The sequence below is a fragment of the Panthera pardus genome, unplaced genomic scaffold (genome assembly GCF_024362965.1).
Source record: "Panthera pardus isolate Hobbes unplaced genomic scaffold, ASM2436296v1 HiC_scaffold_6, whole genome shotgun sequence".
NCBI classification, from domain to species: Eukaryota; Metazoa; Chordata; class Mammalia; order Carnivora; family Felidae; genus Panthera; species Panthera pardus.
This window is the reverse complement of record NW_026526991.1, coordinates 75,156,609-75,179,421: the sequence shown is the minus strand read 5'-3', so window position 1 is coordinate 75,179,421 and position 22,813 is coordinate 75,156,609. Positions and strand designations below refer to the sequence as shown.

Here is a 22,813-nt window from a genome sequence, read left to right as displayed (position 1 = left end):
TACTATAAAATGAGGATAATTCAACACACTTCAACAGTATAGTTATGTATCAAGATGAAGGAAGGAGTGGGACAGAGCACACCATGGGCTTAACTAGATCTAAATTTTTAAAAAAATATGTGAAATAAAAATTATAATACTTCAATATTTAATAAATTTGAATGGGACTATTAGGCCTTTTTTTTTTTTTTTGCATTCCCTTTAGTCATTTGTATACCTGAACTATTTCATAATAGTAAAAAGAAAGGAAAAGTTACCTGAATTTTATATGAAACAACAGTTCAGAAGGATATAAATGTAGGAATCAAATATCTAAACTCATGAAAATAACTATCTTTCAATTAATTGCTAATATTTTTTACTAGTGGATAGTCAGAATACTCACCATTTGATGCTGTAAAATCAATAGCCACTGTGAAATTGATTTGCGTTCTAGAATACAAGTAAACAAGAATCATTAATAATGAAATAATCTCATAAAAAAAGAGTTTGACTTCCATTTGTGTTATTTTTTTTTTAGCATCATTAAGTTTCTTAAAATATAGTATATACCGGATTGCATCAAGATAGGCAGTTTTAAAAGGTAAAAGCGTGGCAAAACACCTTTACAATCATACAGCTGTAAAATATGAAAACGAGTGTTAGGAATAAAAATAGCTCCTATTTGGGAACACAATAACTAAGTGAGGGTCGTATAATAAAGAAGTCAAACTGCAAATAACGATTTGCCAGTCTCCAATGCCAGCATTTACTATCAATTTGCTTTTAAAACCATCTTGCAGTCATTGTTGAATTATTATGCCCTTAAAAGTGTGGCACAGCTGAAATCATCTCTAATAATATCATTCCTAAACCAATTCTTTCCACAATCCTGAACACACAGGACTTTCTTCTGCTTTCCTCATAAATGAAGCATTTCAGATCCATCAGTATTCCTCTGTGTGTGAATTTATAGACATAGATAAATATTTATATAGATGATATTGGTTATATATAGTTTAAATTTTCAGCACAGTCCCCCAAAATTATTTTACTGGGTTAGTTCTGTTTTCTTTCCCTTTTTTTTCTGATAGAAACCTAAAAGGTAGCATTTTCATAAAAAAATTCACTCTTTTGGATACACATCTCTGACTCTTTCTGTATGTAATTTTAACCCTTTCTTAGCAAACAAGGGGAAAAAAACCCACAAATAAGCAACAATGAGATGATTACTTGGATAACATACAATCACACCTAATTTAAAAAATAATTTAATATAAAAAGTAAGCCATTTGAAAACATGAGTGCTATAAATCACCTTATTTTTAGAGACAAATTACTTTTGACATATTGCACAACTCATTAAATACTTCAAAGTTTGGAACTGCTATTTAAATGGTGCTGATGATTACGAATATAATGATGACGATGGTGATGAGGTTGATGATGATGATGGGTACTACAGCATAGGGTCCCTTGTGGTTCTCTGAGTATAAATTATACTAATATTTCCTTCTTTTTCTACAAATTCAGCTTCCAAATCCCTAGACTATTCAGGTACTGAAACATATTCCACATTTTTTTTCCTAAGGAATGAACAACCTTTTGTGCTTTGCATTTAATAAAACTAATACAGATTCTCTTTATAGCTATAAGCAATTTTTTTCAGTAGAAATTAGGTTTATAGGCTAAGAATATAGGCTAATTTGGAGCATGACACTAACCCGTATGAACCAAAGGAGTTAAAAACTTTTAGAAAAAGAGTGTTTTTGAGACATCTGGGAGAACATTTTGAGATAATAAATCCCTTTGAGGAACTGAAAAGAACAGTCACCATCAGCACATTGCTTCGTCATTCTGGTGCAAGGGAGAGAAGTGACTGTAATACAGGGTAGTATGGTGTTAATAGAGGGTAGTATGGTGTATTAGAAAGGTGCAGCTTTTGCATCTGAAAGAACAGGGTTTCAATTCCAGCAACCCAGTTGCTGACATTAGTCATGTTTCAAAACATGGTGCCTCAGAGGTCAGGTGCCTGGCACGCAATAATAGCAAGAACTAACAGAAAAACTAAATGAAATATTATATCTCTATATATTTATATGTGTGTATATATATATAATGTGGATTACAGATACACATTATATACTATAAGCATATAAAATGTGCTTTTACATAGCTTATATCAACTAATTTCATAATATTTTTTAAAAGACACCATTATTCTCCTTTTATAGACAAGGATTCTATGCTCACAAACTTCATAATTTTTGACACAAGTAATAAATGCCAGTATTGAAATCTGAATTCACATCTAACTTCAAAGACCACATTCATAAACTCTATACATACTACTCTGTTTCTACAATTAGATATTTATAAACTGCTTGACTATAATAACACAATAAAAGATAGTGATTATTATGTTACAAACAAAAATGATCCTATACAAGTATCCTTATGATAAGAATGCCAGGGCACATTCTTGTGCTTGGGCAAATTAGCTCATCTACCAAGTATGTTGTTAAATATATAAATCACAAAATTATCAGTATAAATATCTTTTTATGTTATTTTTTTCAAATGACACCTCTTTAGAAATGAAAAATAACTCTGAGTTTCAAGAACATATATTTTAGCACATTATAAAGGGCAGTTTAGGAGTTGAGTCTTTGATTCAATCTCCCTTAGGTTGTAGGGACACCTTGTCTTGATTCAACTGTCTCTTGTAACACTGTCTGCACAATGCTTTGCCAATATTGGAACCTCACTGTATTTATTGGGTGATCGAATGCATTCATTTTATGCATGCTTCTAATCTGTTCTCCAGGAGAGCCCAGGATGTGTAGCATAACCTCCAACTTCTTAGAAGCATTAGTTGCAGATTTTAAAAAAATTCAGTAATCAGAGATACAATGGTCCTTTCAAAGCCAAAGCTGTGCCTAGCAAAACTATAAGGAAAAGGCATGACTATTAAAGAGCTATACTGTATATAAGAATAAAAAAAGAGTAGATATTTATTATTAAACTACCTGACTGAAACCTCTAGCTAACAAAACCTCTAGCTAAATAAACTAAATTACAAAAGCAAGCCAGTTAGGTAGCCCCAAAATAATGAGGTATTAAAAAAAAAAGAAGAGAAAACTTTAAAAAAAAAAGAAAGGAAGGAAGGAAAGAAAGAAAAGAAGGAAGGAAAAAAGAAAGAGAGAGGGAGCCTCTTATCATACCATTTGGGTTTATTCATTTAAAAAACTACAATTCAACATTCATAGAGCATCTTCTGATTGCCAAGCACTATGTTAAGAAAACAGGAGCAAAACAAAAACTATCCTTGAATTCCTAGAGTTTATTTACTATTGTAGCTTTTACTATTAAAAAAATGACAAAAATAGCACAGCAGTTTATCATAGAATTCATAATCAACAGCATAACCTAAAACTCAACTGTGCATATACTGTGGATAACAGCTTATTTATTTCCAGGATTCCCAAGTTTCCATTCATATTATAATGTATAGTTGCTATACCAAGTGTTACATTCTATGTATTTTGGAAATATTAATTAATAAAATTTTAAAGAAAGTTGCTAGCAATACTATAACTTTAAGCTAGAAGACAGATTTCTTGAGGACTTTGATAAATGAATTGTGCCATAAAAGTAAACCAAACAAAACATCTGCACCAGTAATCCTGTTATCCTTTTTCATTCTTTAGTATTGCACGAAGCCTAATGTTGGAAAAAAAAAAAATCAATCAGCATCAAAGTAAAACATCTGAAGTCGCACAAGATGACTCCTGGCAGAATATTCATAAAATGATCACATACAAATCCTTGAAACATTCTGCTTAGGAAGCGTTACTTTAGCTGTCATTTTGCATTTTAGAAGCAGACAAGAAGGAACAGAATTTCAAGAAACCTGGATAGGAGTATTATATTATACAGTATAAATAAAGGCATGCCTGCCAAATTTCATGAGTTAGTAGTAACATCTCATAAGACTTCTCAATGCATATGTCCTAGTACTGCTAAAATATATACTTGGAAAATGTCCTTATTTTACTCTGCCACCTTTCCAAAAGCTGTAAATGACAAATCAGATGTCAACACGGAAGATTTAACCAGCAGAGCAAAGATCCATAGAAAACAAGCATATATATGTATGTCAAAGAAAATGACACATATGCATGCATCTCTGTGCATGTGCATGCACACACACACACACAGTAATACTATCTTGGACAACTTTTCTACAACTGTCATTATGAATTTGTTATTGAGAACAAACAACTGTGATGAGGGTGTGCAGGACCGTTTTATTTTTTTCCCAATTTCAAATTCTGTTCAGCTACACAAACTGAACATTATCAATATGAAAGATGAACTGTTGCCATCCTCCATTTTAAAGTTAATCTTGACAAATGCAGGTTCTGATTCACCTGCTGTTGGAATTTAGAATGCTTAAATGAAATTGAGATGCCCACTTAGCTCTAATATTCCTCTTATTCTCGCCACGCTGGCACCAAGACTATGCTTCTGCCTTGATAAACCGACATGCACTCTCTTTCTCTCTTGGGTTCTAGAATCTAGCCTGAATCTCTGGTTCACTTGCCTCAGGCACCACTATCATCCAGCCCAACCCTTCTTACCACTAGCTCACCATGGCCTAAACCCTTTCCTTTATCAGCTTTTCCCTTTTTCTTAAAAGTAGTTTAACTACCTAACAATTACAACAACAAAAACATTACCTGATTCTAAATTTTGCTGCATCTTCAAAATCCCTGCTTCCCGTGCCCATAAACAAGTCAAAGGATTAATTGCCCTCAGCAAGTGAGATCTAGAATGATGGCAAGCTTTGAGATACACAAATGTAAATTCAAATATAAACACTTTCACCTACTTGCAATATGATCTTGCAAAAGCTATTTAACCTCCCTGCAGCTCATTTATACTAAGTTAAGGATAATAAAACCTTCTTGAATTGTTGTTTTGAGGACAAGCACCTGTCCTTTAGCAGGCACTCAATAAGTAGTTGATGCTTATTATCACCATTATATTTTTTTAAAAATTTTAAAGTATATTTATTTATTTTTGAAAGAAAGAGAGAGCACAAGTGGGGTAGGGGCAGAGAGACAGAAAGAGAGAGAGGATTCCAAGCAGGCTTCACACTGTCAGCGCAGAGCCTGACATGGGGCTTGAATCCACAAACCTTGAGATCATGACCTGAGATCAAGAGTTGGACACTTAACCAACTGAGCCACCCAGGTGCCCCTTATCACCATTATTGACGCTAGCTTTTTCGGATCTGAGTTAGCATACTTCTTTGAAAACTGGAGCTCGCAGTGCTTATCAAATTTCTGGACCTACCAGAGATTCAGGTTATTTCTCAGAACCTGACTCTCCCATGTCAGATTTTCTTTCCTTTATACCAGCTACAAAGGTCCCAACCTGCCCAACTCCAAACTGCAGCACAGTAGAAATGTGCTACCTGGGGGGCGCCTGGGGGGGCTCAGTCGGTTAAGATTCTGACTTCAGCTCAGGTCATGAGCTCACAGTTCATGAGTTCAAGCCCCGCATCGGGCTCTGTGCTGTCAGTGCAGACTGCACCTCTGATCCTCTGTCCCCTACTCTCTCAGCAACCCCCCCCCCCACACACACACACTCTCTCTCTCAAAAATAAATGATTTTTTATAAATGGTGTTATCTGGGTACCTCCCAGATGGGTATCAACAAAATCCCTTGGCATAAAGTAACTGTAAGCTATGACTCGTGCCTTATTTTCTTTTCTATCTTTCCAAACAGTCTGGATTTCTGATGGATCAGTAAAATGTCAAAAGTAAGAATGAAAAGCAATGGGACAAACAATGTGGTTCTTCAACTATTTACATTAATATTCTTGATCCTTACTAAATCCAATTTTCATCAATTACCAAACCTTTGTGCTTTCTCTAGACTTTGAAGATTGAGTTCAGTATTTTTTAACACAATAAGAGGGTTCTGAAGTACAACTTCACAGAGTCTTGCAGTTAAAGAGCTTCTTATCAAGAAAGGTATTACAAGATGGCCAAAGTTTTTTCAAATCGCTAGTTTAGGAAATATCTTACAATTGACCTAATCAAAATAAACAATAAAACATCACCCCAAAGAAACAAACAAACAAAAATGCAAGCACTATCCAACAGCATCCCATTTAATGTGAGGTAGGTGCTGAAGAGGTAGTGAACCCTAGTAGAAATACTATGAACTTTTGACTCATAGATTGAGGAGCTTGAAACCCAGAGTCATAACTAGCTAGCTAGTTGTGAGTCCTCTGCAAGATTACCAAGTCTCTGATCCCCAGCTTTCTCATATGATAAACAGGTAATAGCTACATTGAAGAAGTCCTCTAATAAAAATAAAACCCTGAAGTACCTGCTTATAACAATTACTCTACATGCTGGAGGACAAATCTCCTGAAGAATCCATGTCATCGTCTCCTAGTTCATATGAATCCTTTCCTCTGCTGGGTCACAAGAGACAGTTCTCTCTTAACATTAACACATATTTCTTTTTCATTACTTCTTCTCATAGTGTTGGTCATTGGTATATCAAGGATAGGGTAATAAACTCCCAACCAGTGTAGACAGTAGGAAGTGCATTGTCCGTAGATGATTTAAAACCAATAATTTAATCTTCTAATACTCGGTCCACATTTTAATATAAGCATAAATCAGCAATTCTAAACAATGTAAATGATAAAATTCTCCTACTCTATCACAACCTGCCCACCAGGTCAACTGCCCACCAGAGAGGAACTATGTTAGAGAATATGTGGCTAGAAGTGCATACTCTGATCATAAAATATAACTAAGAAACTGCCTGATACAAAACATTGTCAATGTTTGGGCTAACTTAGTGCTAGTTCTCATGACAAAACATACATGCAGTTTCCTTGGACTGTGAAATAAATGCCTCTGAAAAAATCATTTGAAAAATAACATAAGCTGTTAATGAAACCACACTCTTAAAAGATGTACCTGGACATCTCTAGCCTTTTCAAGCATGCATTTAAACATGTAAAAATCAGAATCATGCATTAACCAAAACAAAGTTTATGAATTTTAATATTCATAAAAGTTTATTTTCTAAATCTTAGTTTAGGTTAGTTTAGTTTATAGATGATAATATTCTGTGTGAATGTATTTATAGAAGGCAGAATGGCTTTGTTTTTATTAGATTTACCCCCATTCAGTGTTGCAGGGTTTAGCTCTCCACTGATTTGATGAATATAAAACACTTGGGTGCCACAACAAGAAACACTATAAAAAACCTAGACAGGGATATTCAGTTTTCAAACAAGAAATTGGATTAGTTAGGAAAAAAAAAAAAACCAACTTACAGTATTTCATGTTCTGGCAAGATGTGCGCCCTGAGGCAACCTATCCAATATAACGCTCCCAATTTTATAAAAGTAAGGCAAACATTTTACAACATCATTGAACTTGCTTCAAGTATTTTTAAGGAATAGAAATCCTTATGGAACTTGTTGATAAGAGGACTTACTGATATTTAACTCACCCTTAAAATAAGCAGTATCAAAAGCCCACGTTAGCCTTTAAAATTAGCTTATAATGGTAGATAGCTTTTTTATCCCCTCAAAGACTTCTTACTTTTTTAAAAATAGAATATAAACTTTTTATTTATAATTTCAGACAAATTTTAGAATCAGGATCAAGAGTTTGGGTTGAAATTGGAATGTAGGGAATGTCTTGGCAATTCCTCCAAAGAGAAGTGAACTATAAACAATTACTTTTATTGACTCTGTAAATTTGAATATATCTTTTTCTCTCCATGTCTCTGATAAGCAGGACAATTACCACCAGTGATATTATGAAGACCAAATGAGATAGGACACATTGGAAATTTAAACAAGTTCAAAATATTCAGAAAAATAGTAGCTAGCATTTATTGGGGTTAACTCTCTGCTACTGAATCCACATAGCCGCTGCATGAGATATGCACTATTATTTTTATTCCTATTTCATATAAATGGAAACAGGTTATGCTAATGAGAAACAGATTTAGAATTTGAACTAGGCAGTTAATGCCAGAACCTAAATTCTTGATCACTACTATGCACTGCCTCAGTTATCAGCAACCATATCTTTGCAATTGACCTGACGTTTTGTCAAATATTTACTTATGATTTTAATTCCTTCCCAGAATTATCCCACTTAGTGTTTTACCTATCACCTTCTCTCATGGTCCCTTTCTGCTAAGATCTGAGGGAAAACAAACAGTCCATGGTTTTAATCTTGATCTCGTCTTTCCTTGAAGTCACTACAAACCCAGATATCAGTGAAGTTGAGATAATTTCTGGCAGAGGCAACATAAAAAGCATTTTTTCTTATTCCAGAAACCCTGATTTATCTGTTTTGTTTGGTGATTGTGAAATGCATTGTGGAAAGAAGATAAAGTCTGAGAGACACAGACACGGGGGTTTATAACATAGGTCACTGAATTGTCACACTCTTTGTTTAAAAGTCGTATTTGTTTATAACGTTTCATTATGCTAAGAGATTTGGGGGAAAAAAGAGTAGAAAGACAGGGTTAAAATAGCTTTCTCACTAATGTGGATTTATTCAGTGGTTACTTGGTGTTTAGCTCTATTAAAAATATTTTAAAATTGCCAAACTCCTTGAGAAGATAAATCATATAAACAGACAAATTAAAATGACACCCAACAAAACTAGTGAGCACTCCATATAAGTGGTAGGGACTTTTGTAGCTCATGGGAGGTTGGTTGAGAGTTTGGGCTTTCGTCAGAGGAAGAAAAAGACAGTCTGTAGTCCTGCAAGTTTCTAATACATTTAATAGTCTAATAAAGCATGGACTAGGATTCAATGTTGACATGAATGTCATGTGAACATGAATTTTAGACTCAGATGCAGAATTTGTGATCTGTTTTCCTCCTTCATCTGCCAGTCAAAGAGATATGGAAAACTTTATAGATATTTGTTCTTGGTCATGTTACTGGCGGAGTGAAGAGTTTCATGAAGACTTCAGACACATAGAGGACTGAAGGGCAGACAAAACCAAATTAATATTTATGATTCTACCCTGAGATAGTTATAGTGTGATCCATTGGAAATATAGAAATATGTATTTTACAGATCTGTAGAAGTCAATAAACACATTTCACAGATAATAATTGTAATAATGATAATGCTACCCTAAAGCGGAATCTCAGATTTCAGAGCAGTTGTGACTTTATATGAATCTCACATTGTCCTTATTAGTAGTTATTGGGTATTCAAAGCCATAGATTAGAGATTCCTGAATAAATATCTTTAGTTGCTAATTATATCAGATTTTTAATATTTAAAATGATTTCTTAATAAGTAAACAATAAAATAACTACTGGGATAAATGTACAGAGTATAATTTAAAAAAAATGACCTCATATTCAACAATCCAAAAGAGGCAGTTTTTATTACTCTACAGTGAGACCTCCTTTATAGATATTAGTCTTGTACTTAGAAAATAAACCTCTCTATGACCTCAAGTCATAGAATATGTCTCATGCTCCAGGAAAAGCACAGGACTGTTTCACCAAAAACAAGTTCTAAAAATCAGATTTTTATTTCAGAGAATATTTGCATAAATATTGGCTGATTTAGAATGCATCGGTCTCATATGCTCACTGTGTGGCTGAATCCATAAACCTGACTATCACAGCTAAACAGAATATTTGAGGAACTGAGATTGTGAATGAAAGTATGGCTTCACAAACAATCAGGGTTATATTTTCATGTAAATATCTACATCAATAACAACGAAAGCAATGGAAACCTAGAACACCCAATACTAAAAATTAGGCTATCATGTTCCTTTGAATAGAAAATATTAAAGGACTATGAAAATAATTTTGTTTAGTATTTAAATGTGTTCATTCTTAACTCTGCATAATTTCTACTTAGATTCATGAGAAAACAAATAATGTTCTTATAATTTTCTATTGAATTATTTTTTGTGAGCTGACACAAGAAGAGAGACGAAATTTTAAAAGGAAATTCAAGAATTCCTTTCTAAGAGTTTAATCACAAGCTGTTATTCCACATCGGTCACCTGTTTGCCATCTTTTGCTTTTCTCATGCTCCTACACATGCAAGGGAAATATTTTACAAAATTAATGCAGAGCACAAAATAAATGCAGGAAAATCTCAACTAACTTTATTTTGGATAGCCCAGAGCCAGCCAGAATACCAACTGTTACTCATATTGTATATGATGATTTTTTAACTTTTTTGAAGACCTCTAGCTTTACTTGTCAACTAAAGTTCAGCATAATCATAAATTAACAAGAGTTTCTCCTAGATTAGAAAAAATATGAATAGGCCCCTGAACTGATACTACCCAAATTAGCAACAATGATGCTAACCCAAGTCAGCCATAAAACAATCCACAAACACCTGTAACAACTATTGCCATGTTCCTGCAAGTTAAAAGTGAGTAATTACTACAGTTCATTATAAAAACAAAGTGGAATTGAACACTTTGTTCCAATCACTTCAGAAATATCATACTTACTTGGAAAGATGGCATAGCAGTTCTTCAAAAAAGCTAACCTTGATAATTCCACAAATCTTCAAATGTACTAATATGACCTCCAAAATACTACTTTGGGTTGCTTGGCTGATTGCAGCCTAAAGTGCCAGCTTATTTCATTGTTCTTCAGTGTAATCACAGGATAAAAGGGAAGAACAGATGGCTAAATTAAGAAGAGTCTTATGAGATGTATGCTGAAGAGGAGTTCAATCAAAGACTAAGATGTGAATACTGGGGAAGTTCAGCTGAAGACTTGACCACAGTTAAAGGATGTAGCTTTCGGCTACCTTTCTGTCTTCTGTCTTAAGTTGAAAATACTAAATCTTTTAGGTAGAACTGGTGGAAGAAGGAGCAGAGGAAAAGCAAAACAACAACAACAAAAAAAAATGGGGGGGGGGGAGGGTTGAAACTTGGGTTTCCAAAGACATGAGCTTTTACAAAAGACATCACAAGAGCTAATAAACAGAGGTTTCATGGATAAAAACTGACTCAGCTCAGTCAGCTCAGCATCTGACTCTTGATTTCAGCTCAGGTCACGATCCCAGGGTTGTGGTATCAAGCATCATATTGGGCTTTGCACTGAGCGTGGAGCCTGCTTCAGGTTCTCTCTCTGTCTCTCTCTCTCTCCCTCTGCCCCCTCCCCCTGCTTGTTCTTTCTCTCTCTCTAAAAAAAAAAAAATTGACAATGACTTATAACATTATCAATTCATCAAAAATAAAAAAGGAGTGGCACTATTTGGTAAGGATATAGTAAACTTTCACATACAAATGAAAGTGTTCGGAGTGTAAATGATTATTACTGCTACCCTTTCAGCAACACAATTTAGAAATATCTAACAAACTATAAAATATACATTCCATTTCATTGAACAACATTCTTCCTAGGAAACATCCCTGTAGATATGCTTAGTAACGTACATAAAAAGTTTGCACCAGGATTTTAACATTGCAGCGTTGTTTATAACAAGAAAATAAAACGGATGCAACTGAAGTGTATATCATGAAAATTAAAAAAAAAAATTTTTTAACGTTTATTTTTGAGACAGAGACAGAGTGCCAGTGGGGAGGGGCAGAGAGAGATGGAGACACAGAGTCCTAAGCAGGCTCCAGGCTCTGAACTGTCAGCACCAAGCCCAGTGCAGGGCTAGACCTCATGGACTGCGAGATCATGACCTGAGTCAAAGTCAGAGGCTTAACCATCTGAGCCAACCAGGCGCCCCAATCACAGAAAAATTTTAGACTAAATTATGTACATCCATATAATGGAAAACTTAAAATAAAGTAGATTAAGTACTGACAAGGATATATACATATACACAATATATTTAAATGAACAAAATATACATTATAGAATATTGTGCACACAAATATCTAACTATGATCATCTCTAGAAGGTATGATTACAGAGGATCTAGCTTCATACTAAATTATGTTCATTTTACCTAATTTTCCTTTTTACCATTCACACTTTATGTTTATAATGCAAAACACAAATATTTTTATGCCTAAAATTTGGGAGACATAATACTTCTTTCCCCCAAACCTGAATATAAAACACTAATAAAATAAGAAAAAAAGAAGAATTTCATTTTTGAAAAAAAAATAATGAAGAATATGAAATAAAACCAAAGTATTTAACAATTTTAAGACTTTAAGTTGTAAGAAATTCTGACTGATGTTCACAAAAGTCAGTAGCCACTTACTGAAACTATACATAATTGTCAATTATTATAATTTTCCTAATTTAAAATGAATGCAGCTCATTATATTCCATGTTACTATTATTCAGAAATTTTTTGTAGTTATGTGTCTGTTTTTTACATGACTTCCCTTCACTGCAGTGCATTTATCTACTTGGAGGTTGAGTTTCTTAATAGCAAGGGTAGAAAGCCAAAATGTTTCGATGTCTAAACAGGTGGAAAAAAAAAATTGACAGAAATTTATCAATAAAAATAAAAATAATGTACTGAATATTTAGATTAGATATTTGTAGCTATACTTCCACCTTGGTTTTCATATTGGTGTTTTCCTCTCAAATTGCTATAATTTGTTATTTTCATACCAACAGAAATTTTTAAGAAAGCTAGGAACATGAAACTTTACCCTTCATTTCTTATAATCAGAACCCATCAGGCATTCTATGAAGTAAGTACTCTGATCAATCCCCATAACTCACAGTTAAATGAAGTTTAAATCTTCATAAATATCTAATAATAAAATTCTTAGATATTCCGCATGCTAAGCAATCACCTTCCATTAGGCTAGGTAAATTAAACTGTATTTTTGACTGACATCAATTAGATCATAAATATTACATACATACAGACTAAAAGTTAAGTAAATGAGCTTCTTTTTAATGATTTTTGGAAAAAGGGAAAATTATCAATGAAAATATTACTCATGAAAGAAAGAGGAGAAAGTAGGTGAGCACCAGGGGAAAGAGACCAATGGAAAGATGACTAAAGTTAATTCCCATGAGGCATTTAGCTCTGGCTTGACACATAAGTAGTCAGAAGATGCTAGCTATTATTATATACAAATTACATTGTGTAGTAAGTTGATAGGTTAGAGTCAGTCTTCTGTAAGAATATAAACAATAACTTCAGAGAACTGGAAAATAAGTATCATTAAGGCCATGAAAGAGCTGGAAAATCTAGTTGAATGCCATCATTTCACAGATAAACTATAGAACTAGAGACTCGTGTGAACTGTAGGAAACTGAAACTTGGCTATATGAAATTATTTGTCTGCCATTATATGTCATGAGGAGTGTCGTGATAAACCACCTCATGGTATCATTAATAAAAATCAGAATTTAAATTCTTTCCTCAATTGCTTAACAAGTCCTTAAGAGCAAAGACACATAAAGACAGACTACGATAATTATTTTGTCTATTGATGTGTATTTCATCATCAAAAGAAACAGCATATTAACAATTCTATATTATACATATTACAAATAATGATAATAGGTAAGTGTGTAATTGCAATATATTTAAAAGATAATACATTTAATATATATACCTACATATGAAGATAACATATTATATGTAAATAACATTTTTATGTTCTGTTTATGTTCTGAATATATCCATATATAAAGTAATATAAGTCCAGTTAGATTGAAATTCAACCTTTATTTTCCCTGGCCCTATTTTTAAATCAAAAATGGATTCTTATAAAGGAAGAATTAGGGGCGCCTGGGTGGCTCAGTCGGTTAAGCGTCCGACTTCAGCTCAGGTCACGATCTCACAGTCTGTGAGTTCGAGCCCCGCGTCGGGCTCTGGGCTGATGGCTCAGAGCCTGGAGCCTGCTTCCGGTTCTGTGTCTCCCTCTCTCTCTGCCCCTCCCCCGTTCATGCTCTGTCTCTCTCTGTTTCAAAAATAAATAAACGTTAAAAAAAATTAAAAAAAAAATAAATAAAGGAAGAATTAGAAGACAGGAAGATATGATTAGAACAAAGTGTACCTCATAGGTTGGGACTCCATTTATATACAGACATCTGGCAAAAAAACGTCACTAGTGTTTCTTCCAGAACACACTTCCTATACGTAGGAAGTGTGTAAGTCAAAAAAGAAAAAAAAGAATCTTGGAGGTTATAAGCAGCAGAAAAATGTGATAACATGATATAGTCAAGACCATCATTGCTCTAGATACTGTAGAAAACCTATTTGGCGTAATTAGTCCTAAGGATCCTCAAAAGGAGAATATGCACAACCAATAAAAGAGATTTATTGGTAACAGATTTTGAAAATGTCTTTTACTAGTAGACTCACATCAAACTATTACTAGATTGGCACTGCTGACAAAACATACAGGGTGTTTCTTTCATATAAATACACATTTCACATGGTCACAAAGTAAAAGAAAACAAAACAAAAACCAAAAGGAAATTTTCACACTTAAAGCTTCTGATCATTATTTCATCACACTAATTATAGCCAGACATAGCAAGCACTTTTTTAAAAATCTTATAAAGAGAATGTTAAGGAATGTCCATTGTTTTACCATCTTTTTTTTTTATCAACTATTATTTATAGCTCCTAAGGTGTTTACTTAGACAGGAATCTATTTTTTTAATAACATTTATTTATTATTGAGAGAGAGAGAGAGAGACAGAGCCATGAGCATGGGAGGGGCAGAGAGAAGGAGAGACACAGAATCCAAAACAGGCTCCAGGCTCCAAGCTGTCAGCACAGAGCCCGCCGCGGGGCTTGAACTCACAAACTGTGAGATTATGACCTGAAGTCAGACACTCAACCGACTGAGCCGCCCAGGCACCCCAGGAATCTATTTTTTTAATGTTTATTTTATTTTTGAGAGAGAGAGAGAAGGAGACACAAAATCCAAAGCAGGCTCCAGGCTCTGAGTTATCAGCACAGAGCCTGACGCAGGTTTTGAATCCACGAACTATTAGCTCATGACCTGAGCCGAAGTTGGATGCTCAACCAAATGAGCCACCCAGGTGCCCCAGGAATCTATTTTTAATGTTTTACTTAAGGGGGGGGAGGGCCAGAGAAAGAGGGGGACAGGGAATCTGAAGCAGGTTCCAGGCTCTGTGCTGACAGCAGCGAGCCTGATGTGGGGCTCACATTCATGAACCATGAGATCATGATCTGAGCCAAAGTCAGACGCTCAACTGAGCCACTCAGGCGGCCCTACAAGAATCTATTTTTTATGACCAATTCAACTGTCCATTTTCCATCTTCTAAAGATAAAAATATGCATAGACATTGGAATACTAAGGAGAGTTGGCAATGAGGGAGAAAGGGGCCAGGGAGAGGTTGACAGCTCTGACTCCATCTTGCAACTTCCGCCTATTGTAGAGTTCTTGGAAGAGCAGCTATTTCCTGTATGCATGATAAACATCTTGAGGTTCAGATATCTAGAAAGTTTCCTGACCTGTCCTACAATATTGAACAAAAGAGGTCAACGAATCACTGAGCAATCTGAAATTTCTCCATCACTGCAGTTTTAAGCTCTAAAAACACCACCTTCCCTTGATCTCTTCAGATAGGCACACCAACTGTGTTGGGTTGTCCTTTTGCAAACCTAAATAAAGATTTGTCTCCTTTTTCCTTGCTCATAGGTTCGTTCCTGAAGTTCTTTAGCAATGGGCGATGAGGATGGGATGTGAAGCAACCTCCTAGGTACCTCCTATGAACCTCTGGACCTGCCAAAGTATACATGGAAGCCCCTTGTTGCTTCTCTTCCTGTGGCTTCTATAATCCCAGGAGGTGATTAAGGTACAGTCTTCTCACATCTCCAACCTTGGAAGAGGTCAGGAGACTTTTCTTTCAGGAAATTTCCTCACTTCAGAACTGCTAACAATTCACGCAGGGATTATTCCAATATAAAATGGGTACCAATCTCTCAGAAAGAGCTCTTGCTGATCTGCTGTCATCTAGCCCCTCCACTGGTTTTATGTATAAAAACCATAGCCCAGGGAGCTGTACATTTGTCTCAACCTGGGTTCAAATTACTGAAGATGGTTTAAAACCTCACTGGCCTCGTTGGGGCACCTTTGCTGTCTAAATTGGTATATGTAAGAGCAGAACTCTAGAGGCAAAACTATCCTACTTCACAACATCAATAGGAAGTCTATTTTAATTGGTACTCAGAAGCTTCTAAATGAACCAATGATTTCATCATAGCCTCTTTAAAGTCAAAGTCGGAGTTATTGGCCCTAGTTCTGATAGTCGGGTACTTTCTTTCACCCCCCTGGTCCAAAACAGAACTTCTAAATCTTCCAAAATTTCCTACCCCCACCCCAAAATTCAGAACAGTTTACTTGACAACTAACATTGACTATCAGTGCCTACATTCTAGGTTCTCCTGACCTTTACCAACTAGTATGCATGCTTTGTTGGACCTACACAGGCCCAAGAATGGATGGATAAATCTGGATGGGAAGATTCCCTATGGGATTTTAAACTTCCTTATAATGAAACCCTAGAAAAACCTTCTAAAAGTTAAAAAAAAGTTAAAAAAAAAATAGCTGCAAATTTAATCAATGTGATTCCCTATATGTGGCCACTTCCAACAAATTAGAAGGCAATACAAAAAACGACTCAAAAAAAGGAAGAACCTGTTTCAGAGCTTTTTGATAATTCAAAACAAAATTTGTCTGATTCTGGAATCCCTAGATTGGATAAAAGAGCAACCGAGTTGTTTAATTCAATGTTTCCAGAGGGCCTCTTTGATTCAGTCTCAACTCTGGTCAAATAAAATGACGCCAACTCGCAGACCAAAACTCCTTTACCCTTGCAACCACTGCTAAAAGAGTGGCAAAAGCTGTCAAAGGAGAAAAAGAAAGGTGAGTGAATAGACTTTTGAGCTGTCAAAAACAAATGATGAAGTTTATGGCTTTACAAATAGCAAACCCCAAATCCATGCCACAAGTTAAAACATCCAGCTCAACTGATACAACCCTTTTTCTTTTGCAAAACACCTAGACATTTCAACAAGGAAAGCCTGAAATACAAAAGATTCCTCCAATGGAATCCACAAATCTCAAACACAATTCCCTTATCAGATTAGGGATGCTCTGAGGACAAAGGGGATTTTTCCCTTTCTCCTAGCAAACACCACAGGAGAAATTCCTATAATGATTCAAAATGAAGACCATTTCATTCTCATAGACTCTGGAATAATTTAGTCAGTCTTCAATCCCTTTCTATTTTCCAATCCCCTTCCTTGGAGTAGAAAAGTATTTACCATGATCGGGGTGACTAATCAGCCACAAAAAGGAAAAAGGAAATATTTTTAGATCTGCCGTCTCAATCTTCAGAATTCCTAATTCTATCTATCTGCCAAATACTATTCTTCCATCAGTCCACTGCCCTCCCATTCCTAAAGGTACCTGATCAGTTATGGGCAACTTCCTCTACCAATATAGGACACATAATTTCAGCTTCCCCAATAACCATTCAAATTGATCCACCAAAGTCCTTATCTAATATTAAGCAGTACTTGTCAAGCCTTATGGCCATTAAAAGAATAACTCATATTATTCAAGACCTTATCAACTAAGGATTGGTCATGCCTAGTACGAAATCTTGCAATACTCTCATTTTTTCAGTTAAAAATCCCATAATAGAGGATGGCATTTTGTTCAGGACCTTAGGGCAGTTAACACTACAACCCATCACCCTACTGTTCCTGACCTCTCCACTCTCCTTTCTAACATACCCACCAAAACAACTACTTTTTCTGTTATTGACCTGTGCAGTGCCCTTTTCAACATCCTCATGGACCCCCAAAGTCATTATCCTTTTGCTTTTACATGGAACAATCAACAATACACTTGCACAGCCCTACCCCAGGGACATATCAAAAAAGCCCTATTTCTCTCAAATCCTCCATGCTGACTTGAAAGATTTTGATTTCCCTGGGAAATCTATACTATTACAATATATAAACAATTTTATGCCCCCCCCCCACCCTAAAGGCCTCTCTCATTGACATGAAGTATCTTCTCCAACAATTAGCCAACAAAGGACACAAAGTATCTACAGATAAATTACAATTCTGCTCTGTCTCTGTCAAATTCCTAGTCCACCTTTTAACACCGGTTGGGCTAAAAATAGAACCAGACGGAACTACCATCACGCGATTCCCTCAACCCCAGACTAAAAGACAATAATGAGGTCTCCTGGGTCTTACTGGATCCTATCACCTTTGGATTCCTAATGTTCCCTCATATGCTCTCCTGACTGCAACCCTCTAGACCCTAACCCATGGCCTCAAGAGACCTGTGATGCCTTCATACCTTTAAAAAAAACAGCTCATCTCTTCCCCAACTCTAGGATACGCTAATTACCAACAGGCCCTTCCTTTTAGTCCATGAACTTTCTGGTAACACCTTGGGAATCCTGACCCAAAGGTATGGAGGCCAACAATGCCCCACAGACTTTACAGGGTATTGCAGACTTTAATCAGGCCCTTTGGCCAAAGGATTACCTCCCTGCCTCCATGCCCTAGCAGGCACCTTAATACTCCTTACTGCCACCAAACAAACAAACAAACAAACAAACAAACAAACAAACAAACAAAAAACAACCGTACTAAATTCTCCCCTATAGATATTAGTCCCACATAGAGTTAAAACTCTCTTAGGGGAGCCTGAGTGGCTCAGTCTGTGAAGTGTTCTACTCTTGATATCCACTAAGGTCATGATCTAGTGGTCATGAAATCAAGCCCTGTGTCAGGTCCATGCTGAGAGCACAGCCTGCTTAGCATTCTCTCTTTCCCTCTCCCTCTGCCCCTCCCACCCCTCCCTCAAAATAAATAATAAAAAAAAAATAAACATTTGGAAAAAAAAAAAAAACCTCTTAGATTCCCACCACACCAAACATCAATCCGCCAGTCCATCTATCCTTTCCAATCATTCCACACTCTTGTCCTCTTCTCAATCTGCTACCTGACTTCCCTTACCCCTCAAAGATTCAACTGAATTCATTTGCATCCTTGTAACTGACTCATTACTTACTACTCAATTAGACCTTCATAAATTTCCCCTACCAAATCCACACTTTACTTGGTTTATTGATGGATCTTACATTAAAAATGGTCAAGGAAAATACAGTGCAGGATACTCTGCAGTATCCACTGAAAAAAAGATCAAAGCAGGCTCCTTGCCCCAGGCTCATTAGGCCCAATAAGCTAAATTACATGCTCTAACAAGAGTATGCCAATTGGCAATAAATAAAGCTCTCACTGTCTATGGAGCAGATATGTTTTTGGGGTTGCCCATGATTTTGGTATGCTCCAGAAACAGTGAGAGTTTCTAACATCCTCTGGCCAATCCATAAAAACAAAACTTATATATGAAAACTGCCTTGACACCATTCTCTTTCCCTTTTAGGCTTAGCTATTATAAAAATTCAAGCTCATTTCAACCTTGATATCCCTGAAGCCAAGGGCAATCATGCTAACCAGGCTGCCAAAAATGTGGTGCTTCAAACTTCTGATTTACAAACAACCATCTGTATGACCTTCATTCCCTTAACCCAAATTACTTAAAACAAACTCAACAAAACATGACTGAAGATGTAAAGGAGAAATGGATGAAACAAGGCTCCTATGAGAACTTCTCCAAGACAACCTTTGGGTGGGACCAAATAACAAACCTGAACTACTAAAAAGAGCCCAAAGAGCTCCTTTAAAAATTTATCCAAAATATGGCACATTAGGGCACAAGTAAAATTGTCCAGTGGGCACAACAGCAGTATCGGAAACCATCTCCAACTGTTGCCCAACAAATATTTCAAAAATTTTCCCCTTGCACAATCCTGCAGAACCATATCATGCTGCTTTAGGTCAATTCTCAGTGGGCCATTTGACATCTTGCAAATTGATTTCATCCAGCTTTTCCCATTTACCAAATATAAATATGTATTGGTAATGATCTGTAAGTTTTCTCACTGGATCAAGGCATTTCTTTGTAGGCAGGCAACAGCTAAAGCAGTGGCGAAAAACCTATTAGAAAAAAAATCATTCCCCATTGGGGTATTTCTTGACAGCTACATAGTGATCAAGTAACCCATTTTACTGGTCAAATTGTCCAAGAGATCTGCAAAATCGGTGTTTTTTTTTTTTTTTTTTTTTTTTTTTTTTTTTTTTTTTTTTTTAAGATCTGCAAAATCTAATCCATCTTTCAACATTTTCATTGCATCTACCATCCTCACCCCTCAGGATTAATTGAACAAACTAATGGCATAATCAAAACTCAATTGGCCAGGGACATCTGGGAGGCTCAGTTGGTTGAGTGTCCGACTTCACCTCAGGTCATGATCTCGCGGTTCCTGGGTTTGAACCCTGCATCAGGCTCTGTGCTGACAGCTCACAGCTGCTTCAGGTTCTGTGTCTCCCTCTCTGTCTGCTCCAACCCCAGTTCTCTCTCTCTCTCTCTCTCTCTCTCTCTAAGAATAAATAAACATTTGAAAAAAAAAAAAAAAAAAAAAAAAAAAAACCCGGTCCCAAACCCTGCCTCTTGTCCTTTTATCTAAAATCTAGCCATACTGGAAAAGCTCAATTGTTTCCATTCCAAATCATCACTAGGCATCCTATGAACCTAATCAAGGGTCACTTGCCCTCCACTTTGTTACAAGGAGAAATTCTCCAGTACTGTAAGGGACTTCTGCAGAATACATATGAAAAGGCCAAACTTGTTAAAGATTCATTTTACAGAATGTTCCTGGGAGATGAAGAAAATACTCATGACCTTAAGCCTGGAGATCCAGTATACTTGAAGAGACATCAACTTAAAGATTCTCTACCGCCAAAATAGGACCTTATTAGGTATTGCTAACCAACTCGTGTGCAACAAAGCTACCAGGGCCCAACTCATGGATTCACATTTCTCATTTAAAAAGGACTCCAGATCCTGAAAACAACTGGTGAGCCACTCCCCTTCCAGAAGATATCCCAAGACCCAGAACTGAAACAGACAATATCCAATGAAATAACTGAAACCCGAGATCCAGCACCAACCTAGAACTCTACTTTTACTTTAGTTCTTATTTTTTCCCCTTTTGTCTCATTTTCATCACTGTTCTATTGCCCCCTCCCAAGACTGGCTTGAAGTTTTATGACCCTTAGCTCTTCCTGTGGCTTGAGTTCTTAAATGGAGACTTCCTTAATGACCCTCAGGCTTTAATAAGACTTAGTCCTATAGTCCCTACCCTTTGTTCTCAACTCCTATACAAATTCAAGAAGAAAAACCAGTTAACAATATCCGTATTACTATGTTCTATCAAAGAGAGAACCCCTGTGATTGGAATACTAATATCATTGTTAAGCCTTCCCAAACATAGCCCATGTCCCAAACATACCCCCTAAAAATTGTTGGGTATGTTATTATAACCCACACAACACCCCAACCAAATACAAAAATACTCTCTATTAACTCCCCTTGGTTCAAGAAGATTGTCCCACAGATAATGATCATTAAGATCATGCACAACACCTCTAGTCAAATATAATTGTTACCCCTCACTCTCTCAAAGGTACCCTAACCCCATTTGCTTTAACCTCCTTTCCTTGTTTTGACATTACTCCTGTACACAATTTCACTTCTTAAATAAGATATGTCCACCTGGGACCTAGTCTGGTTTCTACAGATGTAAATCTCACTTTTGCAGTCACTGATCACTATAATCTATCAAGCTACAACCATATTTTATCCATGTCCCCTAATGCTACTTCCCTCCACCAGGTCATCGCAGAACAAAAGACAAATGATGAAACTTACTATCAATACTTGGGTCCAGTGATTTCCCAGGGAATGACATATAGAAAGTCTCATCAGTGGAATATATGTAAGAGGTTTTGCTATAATCAAACTAATCCCAAATTCTATCCTTACTGTGATCTCCACAAACCTTATGTTGCAGGACCCCTATCTTCCTTCTGTGCCAATTTTTCCTTCCCCATTATCAAAAGCACCACTCTGAGCAATAAAACATGAGCAACTGAATCTTGGTGTGGTTTTGAAGGGTGTATTTTTATCTGTGGCAGCCCTCTTAATTATCTGTCCTTATATGGGAAACCCTTATGGAAGAACTAACCAAGCCTTAGCCTTCAAAAGCATTAACAATACCTGGGTCACTGGACACTGTACTCTAGGATTCATATAACCCAATCTGTCTACCCTACCCACAACTCTACCCCTAATAGAACCCAAAGGACTTTAGGTATAATAGTTGTTGGATTTGGTCTGGCTATAGGCATGCTGGCCCCCTGGGGAGGATTTTCTTATCACAAACCCACCCAATGTAATCTCACAAATGTTCTATAGGAATTATCCCACGAAACTGGTTCAGCCCTACAAAATTTACAATGATCCTGGGACTCTCTTGCTTCAGTAGTCCTAGACAATCAAATAGCACTTGACTACTGGTTGGTAGAACAAGGGGGTGTCTGTGCTGTTGCTAATATCTCTTGTTACTCCTGGGTAAATACTTTGTTCAACATGGAATTAGAAATTAAAAAAAAAAAAAATTCACACAGGGCTCTTGACTTCACAATATCAACAAACCCACCTCCAACATATTAAAAGCTACCTACCGTCATTCAATCTCTTTAGTTGGTTGCCTAACAAAATAGGAAATATCTTTAAACCTGGACTACAATACTGAATGAGACTATTAATGTTTGGATTAAATATCTGGTTGCTATATAAAATATGTTTTGTTTGTTTCCAGAAGTGCCTCTCTTTTCCTCTTCCACTCCCAAGCTAATTATGATGACT

The 22,813-nt window shown here is 36.1% G+C and overlaps 1 protein-coding gene across 2 annotated transcripts in view; it reads right to left on the bottom strand.

Annotated features, from left to right (window-relative positions):
- The window catches only part of CPNE8 (copine 8), a 232,092-nt gene that overhangs the window by 51,861 nt on the left and 157,418 nt on the right, over positions 1–22,813 (bottom strand). For both annotated transcript variants that reach the window (XM_019452437.2, XM_019452438.2), the window contains exon 14: positions 386–432. In XM_019452437.2, coding sequence (XP_019307982.1) covers positions 386–432 — 47 coding nt within the window. The remainder of the gene's footprint in view (positions 1–385; positions 433–22,813) is intronic.